The sequence below is a fragment of the Corythoichthys intestinalis genome, chromosome 5 (assembly GCF_030265065.1).
Source record: "Corythoichthys intestinalis isolate RoL2023-P3 chromosome 5, ASM3026506v1, whole genome shotgun sequence".
NCBI classification, from domain to species: domain Eukaryota; kingdom Metazoa; phylum Chordata; class Actinopteri; order Syngnathiformes; family Syngnathidae; genus Corythoichthys; species Corythoichthys intestinalis.
In genome coordinates, this window is record NC_080399.1 from 2,266,024 (window position 1) to 2,284,992 (window position 18,969).

Below are 18,969 nucleotides of genomic sequence, written 5' to 3' on the forward strand. Positions count from 1 at the left end.
AGTCTAATGTATTTCATGTCGTTTGTCAATGGAGTTAGGGCTTTTAATGTTTATATGGTTTAGCGATAGCACTCTCACTACATACATACATGTATGTTGTCGGCGATTAGCCTAGCAATGATCTTAATTGTGGTTGTCAGCCCGAAACCCTCTAAATATATATTAAATGCATCTTACCAGATATAAAATGACTACTACATAATCTGTGGTAATCGTTTGGAGCCCAGTTTTCTCGTCGAATTGCAGCAGCCCATCTCGCTCTTTTCTCTCCGGGTCTCTCGGAATCTGGTAGAACTTCAAGTCTCTCCGTCTTCTCCGTCCATCTTCTCTGTTATTGCAACCGACCGCCACACACGCCTTCACCATTTTGATTATTAATGTTAACGAGCAGAAAAACACGTCGTAAATAGGAGGAATGTACGTAGCCGTAACAGGTAAACATGATGTGTTGACGGACAATTGGGCGGCACCAGTCAGGAGGAAGGAGTTGTGACGTCACATGGGTAGGGTCTATAGGAAATTACCCTGAAATGCCCCAAAATCATAGGAAGAGACCTGATCTGGAAAGCTCCTCGGTGGGCTGTATAAGATCCGTCCGGAGTTCCTAAAGGCTCTGGATGTTGTGGGGCTGTCGTGGCTGACACACCTCTACAACATCGCATGGAAATTGGGGACAGTGCCACTGGATTGGCAGACGGGGGTGGTGGTCCCCCTTTTTAATAAGGGGGACCAGAGGGTGTGTTCCAATTATAGAGGGATCACAATCCTCAGCCTCCCCGGGCGCTGGAGAGGAGGGTCCGTCGGGGAGTCGAATCTCGGATTTAGGAGGAGCGGTGTGGTTTTCGTCCTGGCCGTGGAACAGTGGACCGGTTCTACACCCTCGGCAGGGTCCTCGAGGGTGCATGGGAGTTCACCCGACCGGTCTACATGTGTTCGGTGGATCTGGAGAAGGCGTGTGCCTCGGATAGTCCTGTGGAGGGGTGCTCCGGGAGTACAAAGTACCAAGCCCCTTGGTAAGGGCTGTTCGGTCCCTGAACGACCGGTGTCAGAGTTTGGTCCGCAATGCCGGGACTAAGTCGAATTCGTTCCCCGTGAGGGTTGGACTCCGTCAAGGCTGCCCTTTGTCACCGATTCTGTTCATAATTTCTAGGCGCAGCTGAAGCATTGACGGGGTCCGGTTCGGTGACCTCAGCCTTACATTTCTGCTTTTTGCAGATGATGTGGTCCTGTTACCTTCATGAATCTGTGACCTCCAACTATCACTGGAGCGGTTCGCAGCGGAGTGTGAAGCAGTCGCGATGAAGGTCAGCACCTCCAAATCCGAGACCACGGTCTTCAGTCAGAAAAGGGTGGCGTGCTCTCTCCGGGTTGGGGATGAGATCCCGCCCCAAGTGGGGGAGTTCAAGTATCTTGGGGTCTTGTTCACGAGTGAGGGTAGGAGGGAGCGGGAGATCGACAGGTGTATCGGTGCAGCATCTGCAGTAATGCGGATTCTGTACCGGTTCGTAGTGGTGAAAAAGGAACTGAGCCGAAAGGCAAAGCTCTCGATTTACCAGTCGATCTATGTTCCTACCCTCACTTATGGTCACGAACTGTGGGTCTTGACCGAAAGAACAAGATCCCGGGTACAAGCAGCCGGAATGAGTTTCTTCCGCAGGGTGTCCAGGCTCTGCCTTAGAGATAGGTTGAGAAGCTCGGTCATCCGGGAGGGACTCAGCGTCTACCAGCTACTCCTCCGCTTTGAGAGGAGCCAGTTGAGGTGGCCCGGGTATCTGTTTCGGATGCCTCCTGGACGCCTCCCTATAGAGGTGGTCCAGACATGTCCTAACGGCGGGAGGCCCCGGGCACGACCCAGGACACGCTGGAGAGACCGTCTCTCAGCTGGCTTGGGAACGCCTTGGGATCCCGCCGGAGGAGCTGGTTGAAGTGGCTGGGGAGAGGTAAACCTGGGCTTCCCTGTTAAAGCTGCTGCCCCCAAGACCCAACCCCGGAGCAAGTGGAAGATGATGGATGGATGGATGGACAGACGGACGGATGACCTGATCTCTGCAGGAAGTGACCCTGAAGTGCCTCTAAATCCACAGAAAATGACCCTTAAATGCCCCAAAATCACAGAAAGTGACCCGATATCTACAGGAAGTTACCCTGTAATGTTTCGATGCCACTGACGGTGCCGGCAATGGCCGCAACTAAGTTAAACAAGTACCTTCTAAAAAGAGTTAACATGCTAGTTTGCTTACCAGCTGTGTTCCAACACAAAGAGCCAAAGACACAACAAATCGCCTCTCCTTGGTACTCGGTCCGCTGAGAACATTTTCAGCCAGCACCAGGGACGACAGCACATCCAGACGCTGCTCGCTGTACTTCTTGTCCGATATCACTCTTTTCTACTGACGGACACCAAAACAAGCATGATTACGTTTGTCTCCCCACAACTGGAGACGCTAACTTGGGAGGGCGACCTTGGCGACACAGATAGCGTTGAGCGCCTGCGACTGCAGCTGCTGCGTGATGTGAGACACGGAATCAGCCACCACCATGGAACGTCTATGGAACGTGTGCTCCACGGCCTTGGGACGACACGCCGCGTTAGCACGTTAGTCACATTCCAACATCCCGTGACAGATACGTTGACAGACCTTTAACAGTTCCACCAATCGACACAGGGCTTTGACGGACGTCTTGGTCATTGGACGCTGCATGGACATATACATGTTCATGGTTGTCTTGATGATGGTGCTGATGCTGTAAGCGTACAGGACGCCCTGAAGGAGAAGAGACAATTCTGGCGTGAGCTTGTTAGCTTGAGGAGGAAAACTAGTACAGACCAATATGTTTTGCCCTTCCCAAAATGGCCGCCAGTTATAAAAGCCACCGTATAAAATGATAGTGATAGATGTCCAATCGCGTGGCTTCCAAACATGTCGTTTTGAATTAAAATGCGTTTATCACAAGTAGACGTCCAATCATTTTGAAGAGGGGAGGGTGGCAGAGAATGTTTGGCCGTTCAACAAACATGGCCAACATTTTTGACCAAAAATTCACCTTTTTTCATCAAAATTTCACCATTTGTTTTTACCCAAAAAGTCACAATTTTTACCAAACTACCACTATTTTTCCACCACTTTTCACCAAAATTTAACAATATTTACCCAAAACCTTTTTTGATCAAAAGTTCACCATTTTTTATAAACACTTAGCCATTTATTTTTACCAAAATTTCACCATTTTTTCCACCAAAACGTCACAAATTTTCACTGAAATATCAGAATTTTTCAGCACCAAAATTCCCTGATTTACACCAAAACTTTACCAAAACTTTTTTCCGCAAAACCACAATTTTTCTATAGAACCTTTTCATCAAAATGTCATTATTTTTCACCACTTTTCACCAAAATTACCATTTAAGAACAAATTGTCACAATTTTTCATTAAAACTTCACAATTTTCCACCAAAAGATGACAATTTTCACAGAAATTTTTTTTGTGCTACTTTTCACCAAAACCACTTTTTTTTTTTACCAAAACCACCATTTTTGACCAAAACGTCAAACTTTTTCATCAAAATTTTTCATCAAAATTTTAAGGTTTTTTTTTTTTTTTTTTTTACCAAAACGTCAACAACTTTTCACCATGATTTCACTTTTTTTCCCCACCAACTTTTCCCAAAATTTTACAACCTTTTACCAAATCTTTCCAATTTTTGACCAAAATCCCTATTCTGGACCAGAACTTCACAAATTTTTATCAGAATTTCATTTTTTAAAAAAAATAAAAACAACACATTTTCACAGCGAAATTTCTCTATTTTTCACCAAAATCTCACTAAAACTAACTAAATTCTACAATTATTCACCAAAACTTCAATTTTTCACAGAAATTTCAAAAAATTTCACCAGAATTCCCAAATTTTCACCAAAAGTTTACAATTTTTCACCAAAACTGTCATTTATTTAACCACAATTTAACCATTTCTCACCAAAATCTCAAGAATTGACCGAAATTTCACAATTTTTCACCAAAACTTCACCATTTGTCAACAAAACTTTTCACCAAAATGCCAGCTCTCCCACTTAAAGAAAATGATTCGACGTCTGTAGTGCTGTCAATCGCAGACAATGAGTAAATAGCAGATGCTTTGATTTGGTTAGTCGTTTTCGGCAGCCCTGCTTACCTGCACAAAAACACTGCATCTGCTATTAAGATCTTCCGCCATCTTGTCGCTCTTCTGCTCCTTACACAAAATGGCCTCCATCTTCATCATCCACGACGTTACAAACACATAGTACGACTGGACGTCCCTGAAGACAAGCCGACGTGACTTCTTCGATTCCGAAAAGGACCGACGTTGAAGTACTTACTTTGTGAGCGTCTGAGCCCTTTGCAGCAGGAAGCTGTCGCGGTGCGCTCGGATCGCTTGGACGCTCTTCTTGTCCATGGTTTTGGCCGCGGCGGGAACTTTGGTGAGCAGGAACGTGTCGGGGAACCAGATGATGTTAGCGATCAGGGTGACGGCGGGAACCTTAGGGTAAAAGCGCAGAACTTGAGCAAAGTGTGTCAAAGGAAGAATTTCAGAGTAATGAGGTCAAAGGTCAAAAGTCACAGAGGTTTGTTTGTGTTCAAGATAACCCCAGAAACCAATAAAGGGATTACATCCAAACTTGCAGGATATGTTAGTAATATAAAAACGAAAAAGTGATTAAATTTTGGCGTCACGAGGTCATAGGTCACAAGGCCAAATTGAGTTTGTATATTTAAGTTCAAAATAACGCCAAGATGAATACATGGATTACGTTCAAACTTGCAGGACTCACTTGTTTTAAGAAACATAAGAGGTGATTAAATTTTGGGGTCACAGGGTCATAGGTCACAGTGCAAAATTGAATGTGCATGTGTTCAGGACAAGTCATTGCTTTCAAACTTGCAGGATACGTTTTTGATATGAAACGTAAGATATGATTAAATTTTGGGGTCACAAGGTCATAGGTAACAGGACCAAGTGGAATTTTTATGTTCAAGAACAATTAATAATTATTCCTAAACCTGCAGAATACATTTGTCATATGAAACACAAGAGGTGATTAAATTTGGGGTCACAAAGTCATAGGTCACAGGGGCAAACTCCAGGATGACTATATGGATTACTTCCAAACTCGCAGGATATGTTTGTCCTATGAAAAGGAAAAAGTTCTTAAATTTTGGGGTCACGAGGTCATCGGTCACAAGGCCAAATTAAGTTTGCATGTTTAAATTCAAGATAGCTCCAGGATGAATATATGGATTACTTCCAAACATAGAGGATACGAATATGAAACCAAAGAGGTGATTAAATTTTAGGGTCACGAGGTCATAGGTCACAGGGCCAAATTTAATTTGCATGTTTGTGTTCAGGACTACTCCAGAATGTATAAAGTCATTAATTTCAAACTTGCAGGATACGTTTTTTTTTTTTTTTTACATGAAACGTAAACAGTGATTAAATCTTGGGGTCAAGAAGCCATAGGTTATAAGGCCAAACTGAATTTATTTGTTTAAATTCGACATGACTCCAAGATGAATTCATGGATTACTTCCAGACTTGCAGCATATGTTTGCAATATGAAAAGGAAGAGAGGTGATTACATATTTGGGTCACGAGGTCAAAGGTCATAATCTATATACATCTACCCCTGTCAGCAACAACTGATGATTTACTACACTCATTTGAATACCTTTTTACAAATCTCTAGGAGTGATTTGTAGAGCCTTTTGTCGACACTTCGAAACATATGAAAGTGAAGCACAAAAAGGGCGCAGACGCCAGCGTATTTGTCCCTCTGGTCAATCTCTGTGGGTTCCCCTGGAAGCAAAGAAATTTGTCCAATGCAAGTGAGAACAAATGGAAGAAAGATGAAAACGGACCAATCTTGGATTCCACGTTGGCAAATATGGTTCGAATATTGAGGGCAAACTCCTCAGCAAAAGCAGTGTTTTTGGTAATGGATATCCCATCCCCAAAGTCATCGAATCTCTGGTCCACACATCCCTGTTGAATAAAGCAAGACAAGTTAGGATTCATTTCCAATGGCAAAGACTTAAAAAAAAATCATAATTCATACACCAAAAATATTTGCATACTAAATGCGTATATAAGCCCAGGAATGTCCCCAAAAACATTTAAAGGTGACATAAAACCTGAATAAAGTGGCCCTAAGTCCCCCAAGACCAACAGGAAGTGACCCGGAAATCTCCCAAAATAAACAGGTGGTGACCTCGAGGTACCCCAAAATGAACAAGAAGTGACCCAAAATGAACAAGTCACCTGGGAAAGCCTCAAAATCATTAGAAAGTAACATTAAAAACAACAGAAAGTTAGTCAAAATCAACAGGAAGTGAAACGAAATCGACAGGAAGTGACCAATGATTAGGAATTGACCCATAAATGTCTTAAATTGACAGGAAGTGACCTGGGAATGACCCTAATCATCAGAAAGAAACTTAAAATGATAAGAATCTGGTGCGCACCAGAAACTATCTGGTAAACATTAGCATTATATAGCATTTAAGTTAGTGGACTTTTGCTATGCAAGTTAGCCACCTGCAACAATGTAACAATTGGCTACCTTGAATAGCAAAAGTGTGCTAGCTAAAAAAAAAATACATAAAGGCGTTTTAGCTCATTCCAATTTATTTTATTTAAATGGGATATTTTATTATGTGTTTATATTTTACAAATGTGATGTAGTATTCATTTATATTGTATATTTTATGTTGTATAGCTTTAGTTCCTATGGGAATATTAGTTCCTACTTGCTTTTTTTTGTGGTAGGAATGTTTTGTATTGAAAACGGGGCTGTGTTGGTTATTATTATAGCAGAGAAGACAGCAGTAAATCAACAAAGACAAGTCAACTGTGCCCCGATCTACCACTCAAGAGATCTGATGGACTCAAAAAGTGGGTTACGATTGCATAATAGTTTGAAAATCGACCGGATCCACCGTATTTTTACACGAGTGACTTCCGGTCTGCCCGATCCTAGCTACCGGTAGTAGTATTGACGCTAGGAGTGGGAACCTCCTAGGACCTCACGATACGATTTGCGATACAAAGCTCACGATAACGATGATCTGACGATATGACGATACAAAGATTATCAATACATTGGTCAGGAAATCATTCTAGGATATTCTACAAACAACTAATTTACAGAAAAACAAGCTTCTAGTGTGAATTGGAATTAGTTTATCACTAGTAGACGTCCAATTCATTTGAACTGGGAGGGTGGCAGCGAATGTACATTCGTTAATTCGCTGCCATCCCTCCCACTTCAAACGGATTGAACGTCTATGGCTGTCAGTTGCAGTCAATGCCAGGCAATTAGGTCATTTTTGGGCCATTTCAGGTCTCACTCGAACAGCACCAAACAAAAGTTCCAGCATTATCACCCTGTCCAATGCAGATTCTTGACTCTTGACACCTTGTCTAATGCAGATTGTTGACTCTTGACAAGGTGATGATGCTGGAACTTTTGTTTGGTGCCGTTCCAGTGAGATTTACAAAGATGACTGCTTGAAGAAAACATCAAAATTCCCTCAGTCCATGACGATATGGGCCTGCATGTCAGGCAAAGGTACTGGGGAGATGGCTGTGGTTAAATCTTCAATAGATGCACAAGTTTACATTGAAATTTTAGACAGCTTTCTTATCCCTTCGATTGAAAATATGTCATTTTCCAAGATGACAATGCATCATACCACAAAGCTAAAACTGTTCAAGCATTCCTTGAAGAAAGACTCATAGCCCAGATCTCAACCCTATTTAAAAATATCTCGATTCTTGGCAGGAGCATATCGATAACCTTTTGGGATACATAGTATCACGATATATCACCATTTCAATATTTTGTCACACCCCTAATTGACGCAGGAGGGTCACATCTCGCGTGAAATAATAAACTCTGCCGTTCTTTCCGCGTGCGTCGCGTTGAGCCGCTTCTGGGACGCGTCTAACACGTGGCCGCACTGTAACTGGTGTGCATTGGCTGATTGAATTTAACGCCACTTTGTCGCGCCGTTGACATTTCTGGGTTATACTGTCCTACCATGTTGGTCCTCATTATAGTAGAGAAGACGGAGTAAATATAATCTACACAAAAAAACTAACACGATCGACTCACAGCCTCGAAAAGTAAGGGTTACATTATGTCAGAAACTCGTTCGGTACGCCTCTGTTCCGAACCGAGCACCACGTACCGAAACGGTTCAATACAAATACATGTACCGTTACACTCTTACTGTATAATGCTAATGTTTACAACAATTGGCTAACTTGCACGGCAAAAGTCAGGTAGCTTAAATGCTATTTAAAGCTAATGTTTCTGGTACGCTTCGATGTCGATGTCACTTTAGGGGCTCCATAACTTTACTTAAAAACCTAAAATCAAAAGAACCTGATCCAAAATCAACGGGAAGTGACCTGGAAATGTCCCGGAAATCCCCTAAAATCAACAGGAAATAATGCAAAAAGTGACCCCGAAATGCCCGAAAATGTACCGAACGTGACAGAAAGTGAAAATCTGTTGCGATTTACCTGCAAAATCATGCCGTCTAACAGCTGTCCCTCAAGTTTCAGCAAAAGCTTCTCAAAGGGCTTCAACTTCTCTTCAGCGATTGAAAATTTCCCAGGATTGTGTTGCACAGACTTCAATAACCTTGAACCAAAACATGCAATAAGCTTGATTGTAATCCTCAATTTACACCGAGACATTAAACACACATCTTACCTTTTGTACATTTGCCAATGCTCTTTAAGTGTGCTATGATTTTCCATGATTTCATCCAGCGTGAGCAGAACCACCAACAACTCGCCGAGCTGTTCAAACACCACCTGCGGCGAGAAAGCGCTCACAAACATCCGACTGGAAATATTAACGACAAAAAGTCAAGACGTTACCTGGAAATGGACGCCGGATGAGTCGATAATTTTGGACGCGGACCTAAAGTAGTAGTTTCAGAAAAAACATTTTTTTACTTTATATGGAGTCCCTAAATTGACATCGACAGGAATAAAATAAATTTAACCAATGTGGTGAGCACCAGAAATCATCTGGTAAACATTAGCAAAATGCAGCATTTAAACTGGCGGACTTTTGGTGGAAAGTTAGCCAATTGTTGCAGGTGGCTAACTTGCATAGCAAAAATCTGCTAGCTAAAATGCTATACAATGCTCATGTTTACAACAATTGGCTAACTTGCATTTTTTTGTGTCTATTGCGCACCAGAAACAATCTGGTGAACAATAGCATTCTATAGCATTTAAGCTAGCGGACTTTTACTGGGAAGTTAGCCAATTGTTGCAGGTGGCTAACTTGCATACCAAACGTCTGCTAGCTTAATGCTATGCAATGCAAATGTTTCCAACAATTGGCTAACTTGCATTTTTTGTGTGTGGTGCGCACCATAAACAATCTGGTGAACATTAGCATTATATAGCATTTAAGTTAGGGGACTTTAGCTGGGAAGTTAGCCAATTGCTGCAGGTGGCCAACTTGCATAGCAAAAGTTTGCTAGCTTAAATGCTATACAATGCTAATGTTTACAACAACTGGCTAACTAGCACTTTTTGTGTCTGGTGCGCACCAGAAACAATCTGGTATACATTAGCATTATATAGCATTTCAGATAGCGGACTTTTGCTGGGAAGTGCCAATATTTACAACAATTGGCTAACTTGCATAGCATAATTCAGACACAAAAAAAGGAAAGTTAGCCAAATGTTGTAAACATTAGCATTGTATAGCATTTGAGATAGCAGACGTTCGGTATGCAAGTTAGCCAACTGAACAATTTGTTAACTTGCATAGCAAAGGTCTGCTACCTTAAATGCTATATAATGGTAAATGTTCACCAGATAGTTTCTGGTGCACACCAGATTGTTTCTGGTAAACATTCGCATTATATAGCATTTAAGCTGGCAGACGTTTGCTATGCAAGTGAGCCACCTGCAACAATTGGCTAACTTGCACAGCAAAAGTCCGCTAGCTTAAATGGTATATGATGCTAATGTTTACCAAAACAATCTGGTGCGCACCAAAAACTATCTGGTAAACATTACCATTATATAGCATTTAAGCTAGCAGACCTTTGCTATGCAAGTTAGCCACCTGCAACAATTGGCTGACTTCCCAGCTTAAGTCCGCTAGCTTAAATTCTATATAGTGCTAATGTTCACCAGATTGTTTCTGGTGCGCACCAGACACAAAAAATGCAAGTTAGCCAATTGTTGCGAACATTAGCATTGCATAGCATTAAGCTAGCAAACTTTTGCTATGCAAGTTAGCCACCTGCAACAATTGGCTAACTTTCCACCAAAAGTCCGCTATCTTAAATGGTATATAATGCTAATGTTTACCAGATTGTTTCTGGTGCGCACCAGATTGCTTCTAGTAAGCATTAGCATTTAAGCTAGCGGACTTTTGCTATGCAAGTTAGCCACCTCCAACAACTGGCTTACTTGCATCGCAAAAGTCCGCTAGCTTAAATGCTATATAATGCTAATGTTCACCAGATTATTTCTGCTGCGCACCAGACACAAAAAAAATGCAAGTTAGCCAATTGTTGTCAACATTAGCATTGTACAGCATTTACGTTAGCAGACTTTTGCTATGCAAGTTAGCCACCTGCAACAATGCAACAATTCCCTGTAACGTTATAAATCATAGAGGAATAAAAACTAAATTGATAAAATTAAAATGTGTCAAAACAGAAATGTCATCGCATTTCAACTGGGGCTCCTGGTCAAAATGGATTTGGACATCTATCACTGTCCCCCCCAAAAAAAAAAAAAAAAAAAAAAAAAAAAAAAAACCACAAAAATGATTTATAGAGTCTACCCACGTACCACGTGTTCGCTGTAGGGTTCCGCCCACTTGTCCGTCAAAACATAGTGTTAACCTATTACGGCTACGTACATTTCTCCTATTTACGGCGTGTTTTTCTGCTCCTTAACATTAATAATCAAAATGGTGAAGGCGTGTGTGGCTGTTGGTTGCACTAACAGAGAAGATGGAAGGAGAGACTTGAAGTTTTACCGTATTCCGAGGGATCCAAAGAGACGAGCGAAATGGACGGCTGCAATTCGACGTGAAAACTGGACACCAAAAAATCACCACAGACTATGTAGTAGTCATTTTATATCCGGTAAGATGCATTTAATATATATTTAGAGGGTTTTGGCCTGACAACCACAATTAAGATCATTGCTAGGCTAATCGCCGACAACATACGACGTAGTACGACATAGTTTCAAATTCAAGATGTTTGTGACTTCCCTTTCTTCCACCATCGTTATTTTTTGAATAATCTTTAGCTGTACCAAGTGAAAGAAACTGGCCTCGTCTACGGGGCTGACAAATAACCACAATTAAGATCATTGCTAGGCTAATCGCCGACAACATACACGTATGTATGTAGTGAGTGCTATCGCTAAACCATATAAACATTAAAAGCCTTAACTCCATTGACAAACGACATGAAATACATTAGACTTGACAGTGGATGTTAGCAATAACAAAAGAATTCGAATTGAAAATTTCGTAACTCACCTTTCCAAGCACAAGATAGATTCCTGCCAAACGAGGACCTGTTTCACCCAACCAGCAACGAAGTATTTATAAGCGTCCAAGCTCTTGAAGTTTTTCGTGAGAATAGGCTGATTTTGTGTGGACAAGATCATTGTAAATATCAGCGTAGCAGATGTCAGGCAGACAGGGCGAAGACAGTGGGTCGAAAAACATCGATTTGGGCATCAAATATGGGTCTGGCGACTGTATAAAACGAAGCTTTTCCTCATAATGCCTTTTATGCAACAGATCCAGTGAGTTTGCGGCATCAGAAAGCACCGGGTCTTCCATGAAATGCATTTTAAATTCCGCCATCAATTGAAAACAATGCAAATACAGAGTCAAAATGACGGACAAGTGGGCGGAACCCTACAGCGAACACGTGGTACGTGGGTAGACTCTATCCCGGATTTACTTATTGCTATTGTAGAGCGCCGCCAGTTGATGAACAATGTTGACCACCACTTCGTAGCATCTCGACACAAAACACGACAGTTCCTGAAAGACAATTATTTTCCTGTAATAAAGCCATTTTCATAACAAAAATTCCTTCTATTCAAACCTGTAGAAAGGAGATGAATCTTCCCATCTGAATTTGGCACTGCCCTTCAACAACGCTACAGTCAGACACTGTTAAAATAACAGATTAATCTCATTAATCTATCCTGAAAGATGACCAAATACCACTAAATTAGCTGCCAAATTACCTCCCTCTCCGTAATACAATAAACCATTGTAGAACTTGTTTTCGGCCTGTGATGCAACAAGATCATGAGATCAAAAACATACTAGCATGTACTACAACAACAAGTGAACATGCTGAAATGAACATGCTTACCTCATACTTGAGATTCTTCACTTCACTACACAATGCAGCGTAGACGGTGATGACTTTGTTCAGAACCTGCAGTCGACAAACGCCACGATTTATCGACAGCAAATCGATTGTCAAACGCACTCTTTCTTTCGGTGCCATTGTCAAAGATGGACGTCCAATTGCGTGGAGTCCAATCATCCTAATGATGTGAATTGAAATGACTATCACAAGTAGACGTCCAATCCATTTGAACCGTGAGGGCTGGCAGCGAAATGTCAGCCAATGAGTTTAATTTGGGGCGTTTCAGGTCACTTCCTGTTAATTTTGGGTGCCATTTACTAGTCAAGCCATGGAGCTTAATTTGGGGGCATTTGAGGTCATTTCCGAATGATTTCCATTTTTGGGGCATTTATGGGTGTCACTTCCTGTTAATTTTGGGTTACTGAACAGGAAGTGACCCGAGAACAACGCCATATATGTTGATTCTATTGAAGCCAATGTAATTGGAATCCATTGACAGACATGCGCGTCAGTGCCATTGACGGCCATGTATGTCGATTCTGTTGATGCCAATGTAATTGGAATCCATTGACGGCCATGCGCATCCTTGCCATTGTCGACCATGCCATTGACGGCCATGTACTGTATGTCGATTCTATTGAAGCCAATGTAATTGGGATATATTGACGGACATGCATGTCCGTGCCATTGACAGCCATGTACGTCATTGCCATTGACATCCATGTATGTCGATTCTATTGATGCCAATGTAATTGGAATCCAAGCCTTTGTTGACCATGCACGTCTGTGCCATTGTCAGCCATGCACGTCCATGCCATTGACAGCCATGTACGTCTATGCCATGGACAGCCATGTACGTCTTTGCTATTGTCGGCCATGTACGTCATTGCCATTGTCGGCCATGTACAGTGGGGCAAATAAGTATTTAGTCAACTTTTTTGCAAATCATGGTGGAAAATAAGTATTTGGTCTACACCAAAAGTTCATCTCAATTAGTTAAGTGATGCACGATAATCAATTTTTCAACCGATATCGATAACCGATAATTTCCTGCCCCATCCACCCGATAACCGATAATGTCACGCCGATAATTCTATTCAAATATGTATGTAAAATTTTATAGTATACAAAGATCAAATGTTAATGTGCAAAAATGTAATTTAGTGCTATTTTTTTCCACATCAAATGTGAACAAGTAGTAAATTCCAACAACTAAACAATGGCAATGACGTTGTGTAATGGTAAGCTTTTGGCAACAATTACTTAGAGAGTAAACACCCAAGTTGCACAAAAATGCCTTTAAAAGTAAGCCATTCCTAACATATATCACATTACTACACTGCAAAAACACCTCCTTAAAACTAGCAGAATTGGACAAAACTGTTGATTGCGCACATTTGGAGGCTAAATCAAGTATACAGTGCTGCTCGAAAGTTTGTGAACCCCACAGCGATGGTCAGATTTTTTGTAAAAAAAACCTAAAATAACCTTATTAAATGTTAAGTTATACCCAAATCCACAATACTGACATTCCAAATAATGGACTGAAACAAAAGAAATAGTTATATTGTCATTCTTTATTTAACAAAAGTGGTTGATTTAAGAAAAACTCAGATATCATGTGTGCAAAAGTATGTGAACCCCTTCAGTTAATAGGATATTGCACCTCCTTTTGCAGAGATTACCTCAACCAAACGGTTTCTGTAGTGACTAATCAGCCTCTCACATCTACTTTGGGGGATTTTTGCCCATTCTTCCTTGCAGAACGCAGTCAGTTGAGAGAGGTTTGATGGGCGTCTGGCATGAACTGCTCGCTTCAGGTCCCGCCACAGCATTTCAATGGGATTTAGGTCAGGACTTTGACTGGGCCAGTCCAGAACACGAATCTTCTTCTTTTTCAGCCATTCCTTGGTTGTATTGCTGGAATGCTTTGGATCATTATCATGTTGCATGATCCACCTTCTGCCAAGCTTTAACTTCAAAACAGATGGCGTCAGGTTATGTTCTAGGATTTGACAATATTCCTCAGAATTCATGATTCCCTGGACTATGTGGAGTTGTCCAGGTCCTGAGGATGAAAAGCAAGCCCAGATCTTGACATTCCCACCTCCATGCTTCACTGTTGGGAGAAGGTTCTTTTGGTGGTATGCAGTGTTGACTTTTCGCCAGACATGGCGGTTTTGGTTGTGACCAAACAGTTCAATTTTGCACCTACATCAGTTGATGAAAACTCTTTTTAATTTAGTCTCGACAACACAACTGTTAAAAAAACAAAAAAAAAAAAACTACTGAATTGATTGATTAGGAAATCAGGTTGAAATAATAGAAAATTCCAAAATGTTGAGGGGGTTCACAAACTTTTGAGCAGCACTGTATAATTATCGGATTGCATTATCGGTTGAATTTCGTTTTATCTGGATTATCTGTGTGATGTCATAATTGCCATTATCGGCCGATAATTATCGGTGACCGATATTATCGTGCATCTCTAATCTCAATACTTTGTTATGTACCCTTTGTTGGCAATAACGGAGGCCAAACGTTTTCTGTAACGCTTCACAAGCTTTTCACACACTGTTGCTGGTATTTTGGCCCATTTCTCCATGCAGATCTCCTCTACAGCAGTGATGTTTTGGGGCTGTCGTTGGGCAACACGAACTTTCAACTCCCTCCTCACCCCGTGGCGTCAAAATTTCAACAAGAACAGTGAGCAAAAATCCCAGAACCCCACGGGGGGACCTAGTAAATGACCTACAGAAAGCTGGGACCACAGTAACAAAGGCTACTATCAGTAACACAATACGCCGCCAGGGACTCAAATCCTGCACTGCCAGACGTGTCCCCCTGCTGAAGAAAGTACACATCCAGGCCTGTCTGCGGTTCACTAGAGAGCATTTGGATGATCCAGAAGAGGACTGGACTGTGTTATGGCCTGGACGTGTACTTTCTTCAGCAGGGGGACACGTCTGGCAGTGCAGGATTTGAGTCCCTGGCGGCGCATTGTGTTACTCCTTTGTTACTGTGGTCCCAGCTCTCTGTAGGTCATTCACTAGGTCCTCCCGTGTGGTTCTGGGATTTTTGCTCATCGTTCTTGTTATCATTTTGACGCCACGGGGTGAGGAGGGAGCTGAAAGTCCGTGTTGCCCAATGACAGCCCCAAAACATCACTGCTCTAGAGGAGATCTGCATGGAGGAATGGGCCAAAATACCAGCAACAGTGTGTGAAAAGCTTGTGAAGAGTTACAGAAAACGTTTGGCCTCCGTTATTGCCAACAAAGGGTGCATAACAAAGTATTGAGATGAACTTTTGGTATAGACCAAATACTTATTTTCCACCATGATTTGCAAATAAAGTCTTTAAAAATCAAACAATGTGATTTTCTAGTTTTATTTTTCCACATTCTGTCTCTCATGGTTGAGGTTTGCCCATGTTGACAATTACAGGCCTCTCTAATATTTTCAAGTGGGAGAACTTGCACAATTAGTGGTTGACTAAATACTTATTTACCCCACTGTACATCCGTGTCATTGACGGCCATGTGCGTCATTGCCATTGACGGCCATGTACGCCATTGCCAGTGACAGCAATGTACATCTGTGCCATTGCCGACCATGCAGGTCCGTGCCATTGACGGCCATGTATGTCAATTCTATTGAAGCCAATGTAATTGGAATCCAATGTCGGCCATGCGCATCTGTCCCTTCTTCGGCCATGGACGTCTGTGCCATTGACGGCAAAGTATGTCGATTCTATTAATGGCAACATTCTTGCTGCAATCCCAATTTCTTCAGACGTTGCATTTTCTAATTTTTAATAAAAATTAATGAAAAATAAAAATGAAATTCAAATTAAAATTTAATACATTTTTTAAACCCTTTATTGCCAAACGCATCACATTTGATACATCTAAAATTTCATGATTTTGAGACTAATTCAGAATTTTGACAATTCTTTTTGGAAAAAAAAAAAAAAAAAGATAGATGCAAGTCAACACTTGCATCTGCAGGTTCCATGAGAAAAACAAACAGGATTTAGCAAGGGTTATAGATATCAGAGCACTTATTACACATATTCATTTTGACTTTTTTCTTTTTACAAATTTGAAAAAAAGGTTTCATTAGGACCTTATTTTTCAAATATTGTGATTCTCTGATAATTGCTTCATGTTGCAGGTATTAAAAAGCTAAAAAATATTTGTCTTAACTTTACCTTATTGTCAGTTTTAATCATCTCCAACAAGGAAGACTGTTCATACGGAAGGAGCTGAAAGACCAAAAATAAGCTATTTTAGCTTCATTTTTCTTCAATTTTCCCTCCATGATGTCATCATTTCTTACTTTGAGAGCGATGGGATCCAAAGTGAAGTCCCAAACATCTCCAATGGAGTCATCGAGAGCTTCCGCGATGCCCCTCAGCTGAGTTGTGTACTCATCCAGAAACTTCCTGTAGTTCTTCAGTTGAACTTCTGTGTGGATTTCTGTTGGTGGGAGATACGACCGTATCAAAGAGCTAGAAAGCTGTCAAGTTTTTTTTTTTAAGAAAACCATAACACTGAGTACAATACAGTATCATAATGTATTCAAATACATGAAATGAAGCTTAGCGAATGATGCTAAATATTGAAGTACTGCCCCAGTACTTTTTTATTACGCGATAAACCGAGTCATAGCTTACTGACACGTGATTGTTAAATGTTTAAAAGTAAATAGTACTGACATTTATCAAAGCAGCACGCTAAATTGAACTGATTTTGGCTAACAAACTTGCTAGCCACAGTAAGCTAAAGCAGCCACTTTCAAAACACTCGACAGCAATGTAGCAACTTACTCTGTGAGCCGTCGTCAAAACGGTCAAATTCCCAGTCGGGTGCGATGGATTCCATCGACATTTTGCCTGAAAATATTGCAAGGAAACAAATGTTTTGAAATTAGAAGCTACAAGAACCCATGGTGGGTCTTATGATTTGTCAAAAATAAGCGTTCATGGGAAAAGTAGTCCGGAAAACGAAGAGACAAGCACGTATATAAAATCAGATATCTGATACAAAATGTGAGTTAACGGGAATGAGCGTCGTCGCTTGTCGGCCATTTTGCGTCAGAGTGTTTGGTAACTAGCTTGGTTTTTCATGGACTTCAGAGAGACTGTGAATCAACACCATTCTTGAAAATAATTTGGGCACTCATTTAATTGTGAATATTTTTCGATACAGTGAATTGGAACGGATATGCCCCAGAATTAACAGGAAAATACATGGAATTGGACCTAAATCAACAGGTCGTGACCTAAAATGAACAGGAAGTCACTCAAAAGCTACGCAAAATCATGAGAAAGTACCCTAAAACAACAGAAAGTGGTCCAAAATTACCCCAAAATCAACAGGAAGTAACCCAAGATCAACAGGAAGTGGCCCAAAATCTACAGGAAGTGGCCAAGACACTACCCAAAATCAAGAGAAAGTGATGTTACGTCAACAGGAAGTGGCCCGGAATTGACCCAAAATCAACAGGAAGTGGCTTGGGACAGAAATGCCCGAGAAGACAGAATTTAACAGGAAGTCACCAAGACGCTACCCAAAATCAAGAGAAAGTGATGAAAAATCAATAGGAAGTGGCCCAAAAACTACAGAAAGTGGCCAAGGAAAGAAATGCCCCAAAACTAGACAGGAAGTGACATGGATTTGAACCTAGATCAACAGGAAGTGACCCAAATTCTACAGGAAGTGGCCTAGGAAAGAAATGCCCCAAAACTAGACAGGAAGTGACCTGGAATTGAACCTATATACACAGGAAGTGACCCAAAATCAACAGGAAGTGACCCAAAATCTACAGGAAGTAGCCTAGGAAAGAAATGCCCCAAAACTAGACAGGAAGTGACCTGGATTTGAACCTAAATCAACAGGAAGTGACCCAAAATCTACAAGAAGTAGCGTAGGAAAGAAATGCCCCAAAACTAGACTGGAAGTGACCTGGAACTGAACCTAAAGCAACAGGAAGTGACCCAAAATCTACAGGAAGTAGCCTAGGAAATAAATGCCCCAAAACTAGACAGGAAGTGACCTGGAACTGAACCTAAAGCAACAGGAAGTCACCAAAAATCAACAGGAATTGACCCAAAATCTACAGGAAGTGGCCTAGGAAAGAAATACCCCAAAAGTAGACAGGAAGCGACCTGGAATTGAACCTAAATTAACAGGAAGTTACCGAAAAGCTACCCAAAATCAAGAGAAAGTGACGAAAAATCAACAGGAAGTGGCCCGGAACTGACCCAAAATCAACAAGGAAGTGGTTTGGGACAGAAATGCCCCAAAATTCAACAGGAAGTGACCTGGAATTGAACCTAAATCAACAGGAAGTGACCCAAAAGCAACAGGAAGTTACCAAGATCCTCCCCCAAAATCTTAAGTACCCCAAAACAATAGGAAGTGACTCGGAACTGACCCAAAATCTACAGGAAGTGGCCTAGGAAAGAAATGCCCCAAAACTAGACAGGAAGTGACCTGGAATTGCACCTAAATCAACAGGAAGTGACCC

At 41.4% G+C, this 18,969-nt stretch overlaps 1 protein-coding gene across 2 annotated transcripts in view; it reads right to left on the reverse strand.

Annotated features, from left to right (window-relative positions):
- Positions 1–17,448, reverse strand: part of washc4 (WASH complex subunit 4) — a 33,432-nt gene extending 15,984 nt beyond the window's left edge. For both annotated transcript variants that reach the window (XM_057837198.1, XM_057837197.1), the window contains exons 1-17: positions 17,267–17,448; positions 16,777–16,916; positions 16,649–16,702; positions 12,439–12,504; positions 12,308–12,353; positions 12,163–12,230; positions 12,016–12,098; positions 8,933–8,975; positions 8,763–8,866; positions 8,570–8,690; positions 5,902–6,025; positions 5,712–5,839; positions 4,362–4,522; positions 4,175–4,301; positions 2,640–2,765; positions 2,463–2,570; positions 2,241–2,387 (exon numbers count right to left, since the gene is read on the reverse strand). In XM_057837198.1, the coding sequence (XP_057693181.1) occupies positions 2,241–2,387; positions 2,463–2,570; positions 2,640–2,765; positions 4,175–4,301; positions 4,362–4,522; positions 5,712–5,839; positions 5,902–6,025; positions 8,570–8,690; positions 8,763–8,866; positions 8,933–8,975; positions 12,016–12,098; positions 12,163–12,230; positions 12,308–12,353; positions 12,439–12,504; positions 16,649–16,702; positions 16,777–16,916; positions 17,267–17,327 (1,707 nt within the window). In that variant the 5' untranslated portion in view covers positions 17,328–17,448. The remainder of the gene's footprint in view (positions 1–2,240; positions 2,388–2,462; positions 2,571–2,639; positions 2,766–4,174; positions 4,302–4,361; positions 4,523–5,711; positions 5,840–5,901; positions 6,026–8,569; positions 8,691–8,762; positions 8,867–8,932; positions 8,976–12,015; positions 12,099–12,162; positions 12,231–12,307; positions 12,354–12,438; positions 12,505–16,648; positions 16,703–16,776; positions 16,917–17,266) is intronic.
- Between the last annotated feature and the right edge of the window lie 1,521 nt (positions 17,449–18,969).